The sequence below is a fragment of the Rosa chinensis genome, chromosome 7 (assembly GCF_002994745.2).
Source record: "Rosa chinensis cultivar Old Blush chromosome 7, RchiOBHm-V2, whole genome shotgun sequence".
Lineage (NCBI taxonomy): Eukaryota > Viridiplantae > Streptophyta > Magnoliopsida > Rosales > Rosaceae > Rosa > Rosa chinensis.
In genome coordinates this window covers 17,560,175-17,578,745 of record NC_037094.1, presented here as the reverse complement: position 1 = coordinate 17,578,745, position 18,571 = coordinate 17,560,175, and the positions used below count along the sequence as shown (strand labels likewise).

Here is an 18,571-nt window from a genome sequence, read left to right as displayed (position 1 = left end):
GAAGAACGGTCTTTCAATCTCGTTGCAGGCTTTGTCAAGATAGAGATGATGGGTCGCAACCCCTCCCTTCATTTATTGAAAATCGTCGTGATTACCAAATTTCGAGTAATTTATTTATTTTTATTTTTTATTGTGCTCTCAATAGTGTGCTTCTATGATGTCTGTTGAATCTAATAAATATGATTCTACAAATTTAAATCTAATTATGGTTACCTATAAAGTTCTCAGTCACCTAGTAAAACTCTTTTCTTTAATAAAGAAAAATAACTAAAGTCCGTGAAATTCATAATATGGTTTTTATGGTTACCAGGTGAAATTCTTTACTTTAATAGAGAAAGAAAAAACCCAAGCAGGTGGAATTCATCCGATCTGAGTCCAAGCAGTCTTCACTATTCTCCAAGCAATCTTACACTTCAACCTTCACTTTCAGTATTATGCATTTTCCCCGGCAACCTTTTAGCAATGAGAATATCATGTCATTGCATATACCTAGGTTTTACTCTTCAAGTAGTTACCCAATGAAGGTCTCCTAGCCCAAAAAGAATATTATAATCAAGAATGAGTAGATTCAATTGTGCAGAAGAAAGTTTATTCAAATTGATGATAAACAATGACCTACTTTCTAAACATGTACACCACTAATATACCTACAGGAGGCTACAAATTTGAAGTTTCAAAAAAGAATTGATGACTCGAATTGCCAAGGGATGATCAATTTTGATACAAGCTACAACAGTTGTAAATCAATAGAGAGAGTTGTAGGTATAGCAGGTAGCAACAATGGATGTAACGCAAATGACGAGGGAAGGAATTAATGTCACGTTCAAGAGTTTACTGTCCCCCAAGTACCCAGCCAGAGTAATGGTGCCATCTGCAATTACTCGAGCGAGAGTCCCAGCTTCTGTTGAAAGTAATCCACCATTGTAAGTTCCACGGGAAAGCCTCGATGACATGACCCTAGATAAAAGTGACAAATTCACACCTGCATATGATAGATTATGATATGAGTTTTTATTCATCTGCATGACATTAGAATGCATCAACTATTGACCATTACCATTTGGTATAAGTTCCCATTATTCCTTTATTATAAAGCGAGAACAAATGTTCAGCGTATTTATAAAATTGTGGAGCTCCTTGAATTGTATCGTAGATAATCCTATTAACTGATCCTAATTAGAGATTAAAATTTTAATAAATAAGCAAAACCAAAAAGAAATTGAATAAAATAAAATATATCACCTTCAAGTACTTCAGCCGAAACAAACACAACGAGTCCAGAAACTACATACTGTGCCACAGTGTATGGAATTATTATATTGAAGCTTATAACTATGCCTATAAAAACCAGTATTTCAGATGCCAATAAAATTTGCCTGCAATTGGGTCAAAAAATGATAAAATCCATCAGTGAGCAGGAGAAATATTTATGGAGCTTTCAACTAGCAATTATAAATGGGCAACATAAATAGGGAAGGATGAAAATATTCTCCCTCCGAAAAATACCTGTCTTCAAACATGTTGCTGATGTAGCTTCCGACCAATATATTAACTGGAAGAACGGTAAGCCCAAGAGATGCAAGAAAAATTGCAACTGAGCTAGTAGACCAATTAAAATAGTATGTGGTAACAACACTAGATTCTGAAAGTAGAATCTCCATTACGTACTTGAGCATGAAATATATCAATAATTGAACCTGATGAAAACATATAGAAATTTTCAGGGATAAGCTCCATAGCATTTCAAAGATTTAGAACTGAAATCCACTGTATTAAACTAACAAACTAGATGATATCAAAATCTCCTGTATATATCTGTATTTTTTGGTTATAACAAGTAAAACTATTTCGCATTAGAACTTTATCACACATCACAATCAATTCCACAGTTAAATGAGGCATTTCTTACTAAGTAAAAGAAAGCAGATTCACTGTTTCTTGCCATAATGCAAATGCTATAAAATTCATCACTATAGAAGTTTCTATTATTGTGCACCATAGATCCAAGTATATAGCAACGTACACTACTTTGACCAATTAGAAGTGCAAGTGGGTTCCCTGACTGAACCTCTTGATAATTGTCCATGCAACAGTGATATCAAGTTTAGTTTCACATAGAGGTCCAAATGAATAGGTTTGCTTCAGTTACTAAAGATAAGCACATAATTTAATGGAATAATTAAGTTGGGAAGCTCATATGAAATTCCAAATCACTGACATACCTTCACCGAGGGTGTAAGTAGTCGATATGCTGATCCAATCGAAGTAGCTGGTCTGCGAGATTCCTCAACAGCTTCTTCGCTTTCATCAATATCAGGATCATCATCTTCATCTTCTTTATTGTTTTCAGAAGTGTTTTCAGAAGTGATGAGTAATGGTTTTTTAAGACCTTTCTCGAGTGCGTCACTTTCTGCTTTTCCTGTCAATTAAACATTTACCTTCAGATAATTATTAGCTACCAGGCTGCAACTATATTGTTTGCATTGGAAAAAGGTGGCAAGACTTTAGTGAGGCAAGAAATGACTCAGCACTACATCTACACTACCCCATGTTGTTAGAAATCAACTCATGACCCCAAAAAGGTGGCAAGACTTTAGTGAAGCCAGCAATGACTCAGCACTACATTTACACTACCCCATGTTGTTAGAAATAAACTCATGACCCATTAACCATATTATTAAAAGTCTCAATAGCCACCAAGAAATTTGGATACTGAATTCAACTACTTCGGTTCAAGGAACTGATTACCTTATCGAGTGAGGTCTAAAATCCAATAATGATTACCAATAAGTAACAACAGTAGATTTAAAGAACTGCTCAGTTATAGAGCACTATGGATGTTAGAGTACAATGTCCCAACTCAACTGGGAATGACCCTGTCAAGATGTGTTATTTTGTGGGGATAAAAAATAGTCTAGCATTTTGAAAACTGTAATTGAATTCCTGATAATAATTACACATACAACTGTTTAAAATCAGTTACAGAAATTGTCTTTCCGTAGACATCAGTAATAGGATGAATTTGAAACTTCAAAGTTTCTCTCAATAGTCAAAAGCATCAATATCCACCTTCTGAGAAGATTTTTTTTTTTCATTCACCTAGAATTATTATTGTCAAAAGACTAGTTTGGTTTCTTCATCAGAAAATATGAAGTAATAATAGTTTCATTTTCAATTTGATGATATCGAAACCAAGGAACACTAAGACACAATTGATGCTGTTTTTAAACATGTAACTATGTGTCTTAATCCAGCAAATTAACAGTCATAACAATAAAGTGGGAATGCCAGGGTCAAATTTCATTAAATCTAATGCCTCATTAAAAGCTTCTAATATTGGGAAAAAACTAAACAGTATATGTTCACAAGATCAACCAACCACTTAGGCGACATACCTCCAGTCGATTCCACAGGAACCTCTTCATCTTCACGTACAGGTTCTTTGAATGAAATGCAAAGCCATACTAAGTATAGAAGCCAAGCTACAGCCATAACCCAGCCAGGCAGAGTGTCTTGATTGAATGTAAGCTTGTAAATCTTGAAATCAGTTTGAAGCAAGCCAGCTAGGGCAGGACCGCATGCCATTCCAAGGGCACTAGCACTAACAAAACCTGCTGAAGCCTGCATTCGAATTCTAAGTGGTACACAATCACTGATATAACGCCGGTTTACAGCTCTAGCAGAACCAAATCTGAAATTTTGAAGGCAGGAATTCGTCAAATTATCTGATGAGATAGAAGAAATGAGCTTCAAAATCTTATTGCATTACACTATTTCTAGCTCAAACTATATCCTCAAATCATAACACATTTATCTCACAGCATCATATAAATGAGCTTCAAAATCTCATTGCATTACACTATTTCTAGCTCAAATTTCAAACTGGATCCTCAAATCAAACACATTTATTTGCATGATATAAATGAGCATCAGGTCTGGTATACATCACAAGCACCCAATACTTCTCATTCCCAGGAAGCAAAACAAGATGGTGTGTGTAAAATTTACAAACAGCAAGCAGCTGTAGTTTGTTTATTAGTAACAGATCCAACTCTATTCAAAGAGTTAGGAAAATGAAAGTTTATCCACCACCATCTCATTTATCAACTATGTTCCCCACAACATGTAAACCAAAGGCTCCTTGGTTTGCGTAATCATTTATAACCTGACTTCAGGAGGATTAAGTCTTTAAACATTTATAAGTTTCCCCTTAAATGGTTAGTACTGCAAAATTCCAGAAGAAACAAGCAGTACAACTTAGATGGGCAAGTCTTTTACACATCAAATATTGGGCCTGGCCTGCTTCCAAGTTCAACCCAGGTCTAACCTATAACAAAATTTTAGTCTTTGCAGATGCTTCCTTAAAATGTCAAATAGTAGAGCTACGAGAAATATGGTCCATGGTAATTGTAGTTGAGCAGCCAGATCATGGCAAAGCTGAATAGATTTAAAACTTCCTAACTCACTACTTTGAATGGAATATTATTGTCTATCCAAAAGAAGAAACATCAGAAGAAGTAAAAGAATTACTTACCCACAAAGTAGACGACCAATCAAAAGTACCCATATCGAATCAAGATCATAAGCCAGTGCATACAAGGTATTTCCCGCAAAAAGAACGATACTGCTAAATATAAGAGGCTTGAAGTATGATCTATTTGACCATGCACTAAAATACACTGAAGAAAACACCTGTGCAACAGCCATTGCTCCAATCACAACACCACAAACTGTTGCTGCAGCTCCAAGGCTTATGGAGTAGTCATCTGCTGTCGGGACAATGATATATGTATTGACCATATAAAGAAATGTATTTGCTAAGTTTAAGAGAAGAGAATTAAAATGGTATATCTGATCATCAGCTTGTTCCTCAACCGGAATAGGGAACTCTTCTTGCAAAATGAGTGCATGTTGTCCCAAAAAGCTGAGAAAGTTCGTTGAATGGGTCAACCTGTCCACAGCTGCTTTTATAGAATCAACGACAGGATCCTACATGTGAATCCTAATTAATATTAATATACATCACTAACAGTTTAACTGTTTCCAGCTCAAACAATAACATCATAATACATGCAAAAGTACATTTAGAAGCAAGAATGCTTAGAGCATCAATCATAAAAGAAACCTGCAGAGGAAGAGACGGTTGATCATATATTGATAAGTAGCTTCCTTGTCGGTCCTGAAGTTCATGAAGATTTCGAGAGATAGCTCCCACAACAGCCCCTACCCCCTGCAATAATATTAGTTAGGTAGACATCATTTGGATGTAACTATAAGTTTGCAATTGCTAATTATATGCTGACAATGTTTAGTAGCTACATTATGTATTCTGCTTTTTTATTTTTTCATGCCCCAATATTTTAATTTTTAACATTGCACTAGAATAGACATGAATGGAAATGGCAAAAAGCATCTAGCCTATTCAAGTTTTAAAATATGTAAAAGGACATAAGGGGAGGAAAAGGCCTCTGTTTAAACATATTACCACATGCTTAAAGACTTGCTGCAGCTGTGAGTAAGGATGATTAGCACGAGTTTTAACGTAGTAATCAGTGAATCTATAGCCGAAGCGTTTATCAAACTTCTTCAGTATCTTACGCAGGCCAATAGCATTTATCTCAACAAAAAATAGAAGCTTCAGAAGATCTCGCCCCACTTGTCTATAAGCTTCTCGTAGTTCAGATATCTGGGAAATATCAGGTTGCTGTTGAAGAGCATCATGTCGTTTTCCAAAGTTGGCTATCCTGCTCGCAAGTAGCCCTTGTTGTTCCAATAGGAAAAGGACGATCGTCTCTATCTGATATTAGAAAAGGACAAGTGAAACACATTTATTATGTACCTCCCATGAATAACAGCAGAATTCAGATTGTCAAGGAAAGAAAAAAGGGTAATGAAAAAACATACTGCACAAAGACCTCAGTGTGTGTGTGTGTGCACTACTTATCCAACAAACCAAAGCCACAGAAACGCCTTGTCTAAGTGAGTGCTTGGGTCAACAGTCTGTAGACATGAGTTGAAAAGTACACATACAGAAGCCATAGAAACTTATAATGCCCAAATGAGGCTGTAACTAGCTTTCCCTACCTTCCTCCAAGGGAATATCGGGGGGGGGGGGGAAGGAAAGCATAATCAATAAATAAAACTATTCAAAAAACCTACCAAACATTAATAGGATGTGAATAATCGACACTCATAAGAATTTCAATTCACACCAAGTAACATTCATTGGTACCATTTCAAAGATGACAAGAATATGGAAATTGTGTACACAGAGCAATCAAGCATGTATACCAAGATATAATTCCTCTCTTATACTATTGAGAATTGATGAACAACCATAGACGACTACATACCTGGTTATCTAGCATCATAGAAAAATCCTTTAGGACGTGGCGCCGATCTAGTGTTCCTTCTTTAATTTGTTGAGCATAGCGTTTCACTTTTTTCTTCATAAGTTTGTAGTTGATGTAATACCTGTAAAACAATGAAACAGGCTATGAGCGCCCAATCATACTCATAAAAATAGAGAATCAAGGAAATATTGTAAAATGACAGTGACATGATAGACATACCCAACTATTAATAAGCATGTATAATACTACCCTTAATACCGTACTCTATATCTATATGCATAAAAAAAAAAAGAACCAAGAAAATATTGTAAACTAGAAGTGATATGATAGACATGTAGGACTATGGCATTAGCATGTGTAATACTATCCTTCCCCTTCTCTTTCTTTAGCATGCACAAACTACATGCATGTGTATGTTTGTATATGCAAAAGCCTTCTCTAAAAGAACAAGGAACTTATGTTTCATCACTCTCTTAAAACCTCTTATCTAATGTGCTTGTTTCTCATGATATGAATGCTTTTATTCTCTGATACTATATGTGTGTGTGTGTGTGTGTAGTTTTTTGTACACATCTGGGCACAGGGTTGGGTAATCTGTATTCTGTAATGCCATCTAAAATTGCTCCCTGAGTTGCTTGATATTTTGACTGAAGAAAATAAAAAAGAGTTGCTCAACTATATCAGCGAGAACACGATGATGTCAACTTAAGAATCTGAATGCTCATGCAGATTATCATATCTACTCCACAAAATGATATTTTTCGTGCAGATTTGGTTACAAGACTATATATTTTACTGGTCTACTCTAATATGATGTATCAACATTCATCTCAAAACACCATTTTCCATTATGATTCTGGGTTATCATACATGATCTGTCATCAGTCAAGAAAGTATGCATCACCTTTTTATTTTAGAAGACAAAAGAATATTGATTAAAAGACTTCAAAATACAGAGGAAAAGAAGTCGTCATTCAAAGAAGCAAAGCAGTACTAAGACTAAACGGATGGAAAACTGTCAAAGAATGCCATCAACCTAACCCTTTCTTTTTACTCTTTTACCATTAGACAAGAGAAATGGTTCCAAGATGTCTGCCAGAATGCATCTTATACTAACAGATACATAATATAAAAAAAGGCAATACTAGAAAATCAAACATACCCCCGCCATTCTTCAATTTGTCTGTCCTTCAGCTTTTTCCCAAAGGCAACCATTTTTCACTACAAAATTAACAGAAGAATAGCAAAAATGAAGTTAAACGCATGGCAACATCAAAAGGAGAAAGAACACAATATTTTTGAACTCAATAAGACCACAGGCTGATCCACGGTAAGGAACCAAAAAAGAAGTACGATAGAAATGCTAACAATTACAGTAATTCACCGGCCACCAGAGGAGTTGCCTATAAACAACTAACAGTTCTTGCCTGAGCTGAGCAATAAGGACTCTGCATCAACACTTCCGACTCACAAATCCCAAGCGGTATGCCGCCGACTAAGTAAATATTACATCATTTGAGAACAAAATACCCATTTTTTTCATTATAACTTGAAGTGTTAATATAATATAGAATCTGAATTCAGTTCAAACCAGGTCAAATACATCAAATCAACTACAAGACTCATCCTTTGAATAATCTGCACACTCTATTCTCACAGAACCACCCAATTTGACCAAGTCCACACAAACAATCATAGGCTCCACTTGTACTACCAAAATATAAGCTTACACAGATATCAGAAAATGCACTCATCTTATCAACAAAAAAAAAACAAAAAAAATGATGAATAAAATAATCAACTCTGTGAAGGTCCTAGAATTAGGATTATAAACTCGTCCTAGAATTAGGATTATAAACTCTTAGATGTAATCAACTCTGTCTCATAAAAATAATGCACAAAGTGTTATAGCAGAAAATTGATTCTGCTCTGCTAACAGAGAATACCACCCTCTCATCTCAAACCACTCGGAGCTAGCTCGTAAATCTCAATTGCGCAATAACAAACCGGCTCCGGCTCCGAATCTCATTCCGGTTTCCGGCAACCGAACAAAAGCACGAGTCCGATAACAATCCGGAAGATAAAACACACACAGGCTCGCATTCGTACAAAAAATACATATCACGTGAAATTGGACTTACCAGGGTGGATTTCGGAGCAGAACCAAGACTTAGATGACCATCAACGAACACAATTAAGCAGAAGGAGAGAGAGCACCACAGAGAAAAAAAATTTTGATTTGATTTGGCAGAGAGATTTATATATACGAGTGTTTCTGAGTGGAAAAGTTGATCGGCGCCAGAAGAGTCCTCGTCGTATATGGTTCACATGTAAATCGGATCTTTATTTTATAACGTTTTGGGATATGGCTGCCATTTTTGAAATGTGGGTTTGGCAGTATGGGAAAGAAAAAAAGAGATAAAAAAGGATCAGTGACTGCTGACTGCTGACTGGACAGGGTGTGGAATCGGATGGGATCTGCTGTATAATAATTAGAGAAGGACGGGGGGGGGGGACCCGAATCATATAGGACTCATTGTTACTCCATGATTTGCATTTTGGGGAGTGCTATTTATATGCAGCTCAATCCACATTTGTGGCGAGACAGTTTTCAATGGGGCAGTCGGATTACTAAATTCAATCAACTATTTAATAAATTATTATAAGATGTGAATGAACGTGACAATACAATTTTATTGTATTTTTTATTTATATCAATTAATTAGATTACTAATCTTGATTTATAGTAAAATTTCCATCTCATCCCATTCTTGATGGGGCACATGACCTCCATACTGAAAAGTTATTGTCTTACCACCACCACTAAGGACACGCACTCATATGAGATAGATAGACATTCCTCTATTCCAACCCTTTGGCTGCAATGTTAGGATTAGAAGAGAATGTTCTTTATTAGTTAGGTTTTGTCATGGTCAATATTGAGGGTGGCATTTGCTTTTCGGCCTTATTTCCAACGTAAGAGACTACAAAAGTTGGTCTACAATCTTTTACCCCATTTCCAATGATAGTTTCGAGGTTTCATGATAGGAAAGAAGATATCAATTTGAGCACGATGAGAAAGTTTGCCTCAGCATGCAAGGCAACCACATGCATTACCTAATATTCCTTACACCATCATTCATGAAACTTTGGTATTCAGTTAAACATCAATTCGAGCCCTAAAGAATGCATGCCCTACCGCCTTTGTTCTTCATGTGCATACCTTTACGGTCGGAACCCATGCACATATGCTCTCATCGATCTTAATGTGATGCAAACGGCACAGGGGACACCAATATTTCTTTCTAAAAAGTAACATTGTTTTCAGCTAATGTTGGGAGCCTACTTACATCGAAATGGCTTTGCTGGTGAGTGAGCAGCTCATTAATCGAATGTGGAAATACTGAAAGCAGTGATGATAATTAAATCTCAGGCCCTCAGACTTAACTCAAGTAATGAGAGATCTGAACTAAAAATGGTTTGACAATTTTTTAATTGTTGTAATAAGAAATAATGTAGGCGAGCATGTGACGTGTTGTAGTAGGTATCTAATATATAAAGCCAAAACAGACGTGTGTGCAACTGGTGGGGTTAGAAAATCCCAAAACGACAACACTTGCTGCCCAGTTTATTATTTTACTGGTTAAACAGTAAAAAGTGAACCTTTGTCGAGCTTACGTTGTAGTAAAAAAATTCCAGAAAATAGAACTTTCCGACTCTTCGCATTTGCTTTGATATCTTGAATAAAGTCACTGTGATGCAAAGGATAAAAGGGCCGCTCTCTAAGATTCTCGGAAGCACTGTCATTATTATGGGGTTAAATATTTTACATAAAACAGTAAAACTCAGTTTCACTGCAGGTAATTTTGTGCAGTTTCACTTCAGGTAAAATTGTAATTATAACTATACTAAAACCGAAACGGAAAAACAAATAAAAAGCTTTCAACTCTGGGGTGACAAAATACCCCACTGTAAATATGTCATTTAGGAAAGGTCAAGACAACAAACGAAAAACAAATTAAAAGCTTCTAACTCCAAAGAGACAAAACCCCACTGGTATACATTCTCAACATCATAATCAAATATGTTAACATGTGTGTAACATCAACATTTTAAAAATTATTTTGTACCTGGAACAAGATACGTGTAGAAATTGACTTTTTCGAATATTTAATTACTTTTGCTAAAATTATGATGAGGAATTTTTTATCGGTATCTAGCCAATTATGTTAGATGTTTCACCAAGAAAAGATTAAATTATGCTTCTATTTTTTGTGTGTATATCAATTACTTGTGCTTTTAGTCTTTTATATCACTGGATTACAATTATTCCTGTGCGTGGATTTTTTGTAGGTGACAGAGAGAAGATTGTTGGGTAGGAATTAACCCTTTTGGCCGTACACGGACTTAATCACAAGTACGTGATGAACATAGCATGACTTAATGTAAATATATATAGAGCGGTTCTCCACTGCGGAAGTCCGCAGTTTTTCGATCCCTACGGATTTTGTGTTTTTCCCCACTTTTCGATCACACATTCACATCTTAACCGTTCAGTTTTTAGGTCCTAATGTATAGATCACCTCTGCAAAATTTCAGCCAATTTGGTGATCATTAAGAAATTCAAAACTGCAAATTACAACAATAGATACGAACGGTTCCGGTTCAACAGATTTGGTTCGTTTGTGTAAATTGCAGTTTTGGATGCCTTAACGATCACCAAATTGGCTGAAATTTTGCAGAGGTGATCTATACATTAGGACCTAAAAACTGAACGGTTAAGATGTGAATGTGTGATCGAAAAGTGGGGAAAAACACAAAATTAGTACGTTTTTGCTTAGGTGCGGATATCCGCGCAAGATTATATATATATAGGTCTACTCACCTAAGAAACAATTTTTAAGGGTGTGAGAGACAAGTGAATCTGACGGTTGAAAATAAATGCACAGTTTTAAATTATTATAATTTCTATTTTTATATTTAATATTTAATACTTGAAAGCTGCTGGTCCAAAATTAATTAATTGCCAGCACATATTCAAAAAAACAAAAGAAAAAATTGATTATTTTCCAGCATGTGCAAATTGAGGAAATGATGAAATCTGATGTGATTGCGGGTCATGAGTTATTAGTGGCTCGTCAAAAGCCATCATTAATCATGAATTAGCTTCAAACAAGCAACTCATGGTTGCTTGTAAATGCCATGTATTTTATAATCCAACGAGATTACGTAATGATATACCACAGTGGACTTATACATAATCAAATCTAACATAGAAAAAAGTCTTGGTACATTGAACGCACCTCCACACGCTTATAGCTCTAGCCGAATTTGCTTCCCCGTCCAGCGGCATGTCTTAGTGACGTCATCATCAGACGGAACGTGATTATTAAGGGAAAATTCTCATACACCCTAAAACTACCAATATACTTCCCATACACCCCACCAATTTATTTTTATTCCCACTCACACAAATCTTTTCACCTTTTCCACTACTGTCCAAAAAACCCTTCCATTTTAATTTTTAAGTTTGTCCTTTATTTTTAAAGCGTGGTGAGCCCATCTTGAAATTATTTGTCTAGATATAATTGCAGCTAAATTGCATCCTCTATTAGACGGTAAACAGTAAACCTTCTTTACTATTCACAATATCGATTGCAGATAGACTTGAATTAGTTGCTTTTTAAAAAAATACTAGCAAAGAATTGAAAAAAGAAAGAGAAAAGTTGAAAAAAGCTGAAACACTATAGAGATAGTCTTAACAAAGAAACTCCCAACTATTGGGATATTATTTATAGACTCCAAACTAGGATCTATAAAGTGGAAGAAGATATTGATAATCTTTTGTATGTTCTAGAAGAGGAACAAAAACCACTCGATTATTTGAGCATTGGTTAGATCCGCACCTCACTGGTATCAGAGCTTGTAAAATAGCTCAAAGGAGAACCCCTCCTAAATGGGGACAATGTCAGAATTGCTATTAGAGAAAATAAATTCTCGAACTAGTATCAGTTGGAGTATGACAACAAAAGAATCACAACCTTCAATAAGTTGATAAGCCTACTGCAAATGGCTGAGAGACATAATGAGATTCTCTTAAACAACAATGCCAGGCCCACTGGGACAAAGAAAATTCTCGAGGCTCATTATGGAAAAATGAAAGGTGGAAAGACCTCCAATGCAAAGGGGTTTAGACGTACTGATCCCTACCCACGTGGAAAGGGACACGAGGATCATGGAAACAAGATGCAAAAGGAAAGAGTTGACAATGAACCATGCTATAGGTGTGGATTCATTGGGCATTGGTACAAGAACTGCCAAGCAAACAACAGAGTAGCAGCCAATTACAAGAGGTATAGAGAGTCTAAAGAACAAGAGGCTCACTATATGGAAGAAGGAGGTCATGACCTAAACATCAACCTTACAATTGCAGACTTCAATGGCAAAGAGGAACTTGCTAAGTCAATGGATGCTCTCAATCTTGACTGATCTGCTTTATTCATTTTATTTTCCAAAGATAGTTGTGAAGGCATAATGCCTCATTTTTAATTAGACTATTATTTGGTCTTAAAGAATGGTTTGATGAATTAGATTTCTGAACAAAAACCTTGATTTGCTTATCGTTGACTTATTAATAAATTTCGAATTTTATTCTGAAGCACTGAATTTATTCAAATTTATTTCTATACACATATTTACATTGTTTGAAATAGCACTATAAAGATGTAAAGCAATACATCTAGAAAAAAGAAAAAATTATTAGAATGAAAAGAATATCATTCTACGCAAATAGAAATACTCTAAAGAATATGAGTTATATTTTCTAAATACCTCCCATTTATTTGTAGGAATGAATGGAGGAGAACTTGAGTGCTTAGATGATAGTGGAACTACCCACATAATATTAAGAAATAGGCAATTATTCATTGAACTAATAGCCTATAATTCCTCTGTGACTACGATGATTGGATTATCACAACTAATAAAAGGGCGAGGAACTGCCAAATTTTTTGCTGCCTAATGGCACAACACTTAAAGTCACAAACGCTCTATATGCACCAAGAGCTAATCGAACCTTGTTAATGTTTCAAAGCAATTTGTGCCAACGGTTATCATGTAAAAACACACCGTGAGAATGAAACTGAATACCTTGATATTACATCTAATGACTGTGGAAGGAAACGCATCTTAGAGAAACTTATGAGTCAATCGAGTGGACTGTAGCTCACTATGATTCGGATCATTGAATCCTATACTGTCACCAACAATGAAATGTGGGACACTGACTCATACTGGCTTTTGCATGACCGCCTAGGGCACCCCGGTCTTGACATGATGATCCGTATTTTTAAAGAACTCACACGGACATCCCTTCTTTCGAGTGAAAAATGGGAGAAAAATCCGCCACACTGCAAGGTGTCAGTTCTAGTATTGCTCAAATGCAGTCATTGCCTTCTGAAGTACCAGAAGCACTACCTCCCTCCCATTATGTCTCATTGACTATTTCAAAGGCACATCACTCGTTTTGCAAAACCTGCTCTTTAGCAAAAACAGGATCGAGACCTTCCTATGCTAAAGATACAAAACAAAACATTCCATTCTTACAAAGGATACAAAGAAATGTATGTGGACCTATCCATCCAGAATGCGAACCATTCAAGTACTTTATGGTTCTGGTGGATGCTTCGATAATCTGGTCACATGTCGTTTTATTGTCCACAAGAAATGCTGCAAAACTCCTAGCACAGATTATACGTTTAAGGGCTCACCACCCTGATAACCCTATCAAGTCTATAAGGCTTGATAACGCTGGAGAGTTTACATCAAAAGCATTTGATGAATATTGCATGCTTATTGGGATCGATGTAGAGCATCCTGTACCCCATGTGCATACACAAAACGGTCACGCAGAAGCCACCATCAAAAGGCTACAAATGGCAGGCTAGGGCATTGGTTATGCGCACCAACCTACCTATATCTACATGGGGTTATGCAATATTGCACGCAGCTTTACTTATTCGCTTCAGACCCACTACTAGCCAACAATTTTTTTTTGCGTACCAGTTGGTAACTGGATATGAGCCTGACATTTCACACTTACGCATATTTGGTTGCGCAGGATATGTACCTATTGCGCCCCCACAGCGCACCAAAATGGGTCCTTAGAGACAATTAAGTATTTATGTTGGATACGAATTTCCAACAATTATCTGCTATTTGGAACCCTTGACAGGCGATCTCTTTACCGCTAGATTTGCGGATTGTCACTTTGATGAAACAGTCTTCCCGTCATTAGGGAAAGATAGGAAAAAGGATTTTCCAAGGGAACGACAGGAATTGTCGTGGTTTGTTCCCACTCTGTCTCATTTTGATCCCAGCACTTCACAAAGTGAAAGTGAAGTGAAAAGAATAATCGATCTTCAGAACGTAGCAGATTCGATGCCTGATGCGTTTACTGATATCGTAAAAGTGACGAGATCACATATTCCAGCTGCAAATGTGCCTGCAAGGTTAGAAGTCCCCAACAAGGGGCACGGTGTCGCAGATAGAGGCACTGCAACCACACTTAGTGGAGGTGCGGTTGAGGCCGTGGCTCCCTAAGGAAGAGGGGGAGGCCACTTGGTTCGATTGACACTCACCCAAGGAAGAAGAGGGTGAGTAAGGCACAAACCAATCATCAATGTATAGAATCCCTCTCATGAGATTGTCTTTGATTATAATTATGTCCATAAATCAATACTGGAGGACGCTCCGATGTTTAAAATGATTCCAGAGAACAAAGAAATCTCAATAGACTATGAGAGTGCGTATGAGTTGATAGAAAGATCTTCCATACACATTGATGATGTATTTGCATACACTGTTGCTCAACAAATCATAGAGCACGATGATATCGAACCACGCTCTGTTGCAAAATGTCAACAAAGAGCAGATTGGCCTAAATGGAATGAAACAATCCAGGCATAATTAGATTCTCTGAAAAAGAGACGGGTATTTGGTCTGGTAGTGCTAACCCCACCAAGTGTAAAGCTTATAGGATATAAATGAGTCTTTGTCAGAAAGCGTAATGATAAGAATGAAGTCCTAAGGTACAAGGCTCGCCTTGTGACGCAAGGTTTCTCACAACGTCCTGGAATTGACTACGAGGAGACATTCTCTCCCAAAATAGACGTTATAACGCTCCGCTACTTAGTTAGCTTAGTAATTTTCGAAGGACTGGAAATGCAGGTCATGGATGTGGTTACTGCATATCTCTATGGGGATCTAGATTCAGAGATATATATGAAAAGTGTCTGATGGCCTTACATTACCCAAGTCAAGTGACTCTAAACCACAGAGTGCATTTGCAATTAAGTTGAAACGCTCACTTTATGGTTTGAAACAATCCGGGGGAATGTGGTATACCCGTCTAAGTGACTACTTGATTGGGAAGAGATATAAGAACGATGAAGTATGCCCTGCGTATTCATAAAGAAAACAAGTTCCGGATTTGCAATTGTAGCAGCATATGTCGATGATATGAACATAATAGGTACTCTTGATGAAATAAGAGAAACCGCGGGCTACTTGAAATCCGAATTTGAGATGAAGGATCTTGGGAAAACTAGATTCTATCTAGGCCTTGAACTAGAACACCGAGTTTGTGGAATACTAATCCACCAGTCTGCGTATGTCCAAAAGTCAGGAAATTTAACATGGACAAAGCGCATCCTACTAGCACTCCCATGATTGGTCGAAACTTGGATGCAAAGAAAGATTCATTTCGTCCAAAGGAAGATGACGAAGAGGTGTTGGGAGCTGAAATTCCCTATCCAAGTGAAATAGGCACATTATTGTACTTAGCCCAATGTACTCGACCAGACATTGCATTCTCAGTGAACTTGTTAGCTAAATTTAGCTCAGCGCCAACGCAGCGTCACTGGAATGGTATCAAGAATGTTTTTCCGATACCTAAAAGGAACCATTGACTTGGGACTGTTTTTTCCCTACAGAGAGACAAGAGGGACCGCATATGGAACTGCAATCCCTAAAGGAAATGTTGATGGCGAAAGCACCACTCACTACACTGAAATGCCAAATGACCTTTTGGTTGGTTTTGCTAATACTGGGTACCTCTCTGACCCACATAAAGGTCGTTCCCAAAATGGTTATGTATTTACCATTGGGAACACGGCGATATCTTGGAGATCAACCAAGCAAACCCTTGTGGCTACCTCCTCGAACCACTCAGAGATCATCGCTCTACTTGAGATGGTTCGTGAGTGTATATGGTTAAGAACTATCATTACACATATTAGAGGGACTAGTGGTTTGAAATCTACCACTGAAGAGTCTACTTGCATTTATGAAGATAATGCAGCTTGCATCAAACAGAGGAAGGTAGGATATATCAAGGGTGATAATACAAAACACATATCGCCAAAGTCTTCCTACAATCAGCAACAACAATGTCTCCTCAAGATGCAAATGAATCAAGTAAGATTTGAGGAGAATGTGGCGCAGATTTGTTCACCAAATCACTGTCTAAGGCCACATTTGAGAAACATGTGAAAAGCATAGGAATGCGAAGACTTTCCAAGCTCCCTTGATTAATGTAAGTATCAGGGGGAGGTGTAGACGTCAGGGGGAGTCTAACACACACATGTCATACTCAAATGTAAAAGGTGCGTTGTGCTCTTTTCCTTCGACCAAAGTGTATTTTTGTCCCACAGGTTTTTTATTGTTACTTGGCAAGGTTTTTAGTGAGGCAACAACTTATGCACCATTTCGTCTTTGACTTGGCACAAGAGGGAGTGTTAAAGGAAAAACATATTATGTGCCTTCGTCAAAGCAACTGACGGAAAGGAAATCAAGGGATCAGTGATTACCATCAATCAACACAATTATAGATCAATCAGCATTCAATGTATTTAATGTAATTAATATTTCAGTTGTAATTCTATCCTTATATAGAGGGACTATGAAATGAAATGAGTTGACCAATTCCAATCCATTTTTACTTTTACATCTCTCTATTATTTTTGTTAATTTAAAACATTTTTAAGTTATTATATGTAATTTATAAATACATTTAAACTATTTTTTTATTTAATAAATAATATAAATTTAAACCTAGCTAAAATAGAGAGAACTAATGTAGTCGTATTTTAAAAGTGGTTAGTTAAAATAATATTTTAGTTACTACGGCAAAAATTTGAGTAAAAAATTGCTAGTATTGCTGGAGATGCTCTAAAACAGTAAAAGTCAGTTTCACTTCAAGTAAAAATTACTTTGTGCATAAAACGTGTATAAATTAATTTTTTCGGATATATTCATGATTGTTCACTATAAATGTGATGAGGTTTTTGGCCCGGCATCTAGCTAATTGCGTTAGATATTTTGCCACGGAAAGATTATTATGCTTCTTTCTTTGTCTAATCGATTGTACTATATTCTCTTGTGTTTCTGATAGGAAGAAGAAAACAACATGTGAGATTAAGAAATCAATATATATATATCAATTACTCGTGTTTTTACATCAACACTGGATCACAATTATTCTTATGCAAGTGGATTTTTTGTAGGTGACAGTTCTAGGTAGGAATTAACCCTTTTGGCAGTACACGGACTTATGCACATAGCATGATTTAATTGATTAGACTTTATTAACCATAAGACATTAAGAATACATAGAATTACATTAATATAAAGAGCGTTAATAAGTACCCTTTCATGGCTTCCATATATGTAACGGCGGTACTATAGTTTTTATTTTTTGCCAACCATATAACTTTGACGTACGTTTGGCTATTAGTTTTATTTGATGAATTCAATATTTATTCTCTAATCTAATAGCTACAAACAAGATGCGACAGAAAAATGATAGACAACTTGATTAGATCAACAGGCACATCAACTAGTCAGAGTTAATGACACAAACAATTAAGATATGTATCGTAGGTAGTGGGTAGTGTATCAGTAAAATATCTAATTAATTATAAGTTAATATGAAAGCTGCGTGTGCTGGTCCAAATTGAATAGATGATCTGATTACGAGTCATGATTACGAGCCATCATCAATCATGGATTAGCTAGCAATCCAAGCACATGTTTAGTTCTAATTAATTAATCATCTTAAGACTACATTTTTTAAAAGACTACATTAGAAGTATACAAAATAAAAAGGACGTAGTAAAACTGTGTTAGGGCATTTGATGCTCTCCACTCTCATTTAATGT

General features: G+C 36.3%; 1 protein-coding gene across 4 annotated transcripts; it reads right to left on the bottom strand.

Moving 5' to 3' along the window:
* Nucleotides 1–544: 544 nt before the first annotated feature.
* On the bottom strand, nt 545–8,774 carry LOC112176549 (SPX domain-containing membrane protein At4g22990). 4 transcript variants are annotated; one of them, XM_024314529.2, is made up of 11 exons: nt 8,495–8,774; nt 7,516–7,574; nt 6,354–6,474; nt 5,486–5,797; nt 5,126–5,230; nt 4,535–4,989; nt 3,396–3,691; nt 2,223–2,419; nt 1,507–1,697; nt 1,243–1,376; nt 545–982 (listed from the first exon to the last, which is right to left on the bottom strand). In XM_024314529.2, exons 2-11 carry the CDS (start codon nt 7,566–7,568, stop codon nt 744–746), a joined length of 2,103 nt encoding a protein of 700 aa, XP_024170297.1. In that variant the 5' UTR covers nt 7,569–7,574; nt 8,495–8,774; the 3' UTR covers nt 545–743. The 4 variants fall into 4 exon arrangements, with proteins under 4 accessions (XP_024170297.1, XP_024170300.1, XP_024170301.1 ...); XM_024314532.2 differs by lacking the exon at nt 8,495–8,774 and adding an exon at nt 7,757–7,854; XM_024314533.2 differs by lacking the exon at nt 8,495–8,774 and adding an exon at nt 7,781–7,801.
* Nucleotides 8,775–18,571: the final 9,797 nt, after the last annotated feature.

Bases quoted from the DNA above. Each gene is read 5' to 3' on its own strand.
- LOC112176549 (XM_024314529.2), bottom strand. From the start codon at position 7,568: ATGGTTGCCTTTGGGAAAAAGCTGAAGGACAGACAAATTGAAGAATGG. The intron at 3,692-4,534 runs GTAAGTAATTCT...TCAAAATTTCAG, and splicing joins ATTGGTCGTCTACTTTGTGG to ATTTGGTTCTGCTAGAGCTG. The intron at 1,377-1,506 runs GTATTTTTCGGA...ACCCAATTGCAG, and splicing joins AGCAACATGTTTGAAGACAG to GCAAATTTTATTGGCATCTG.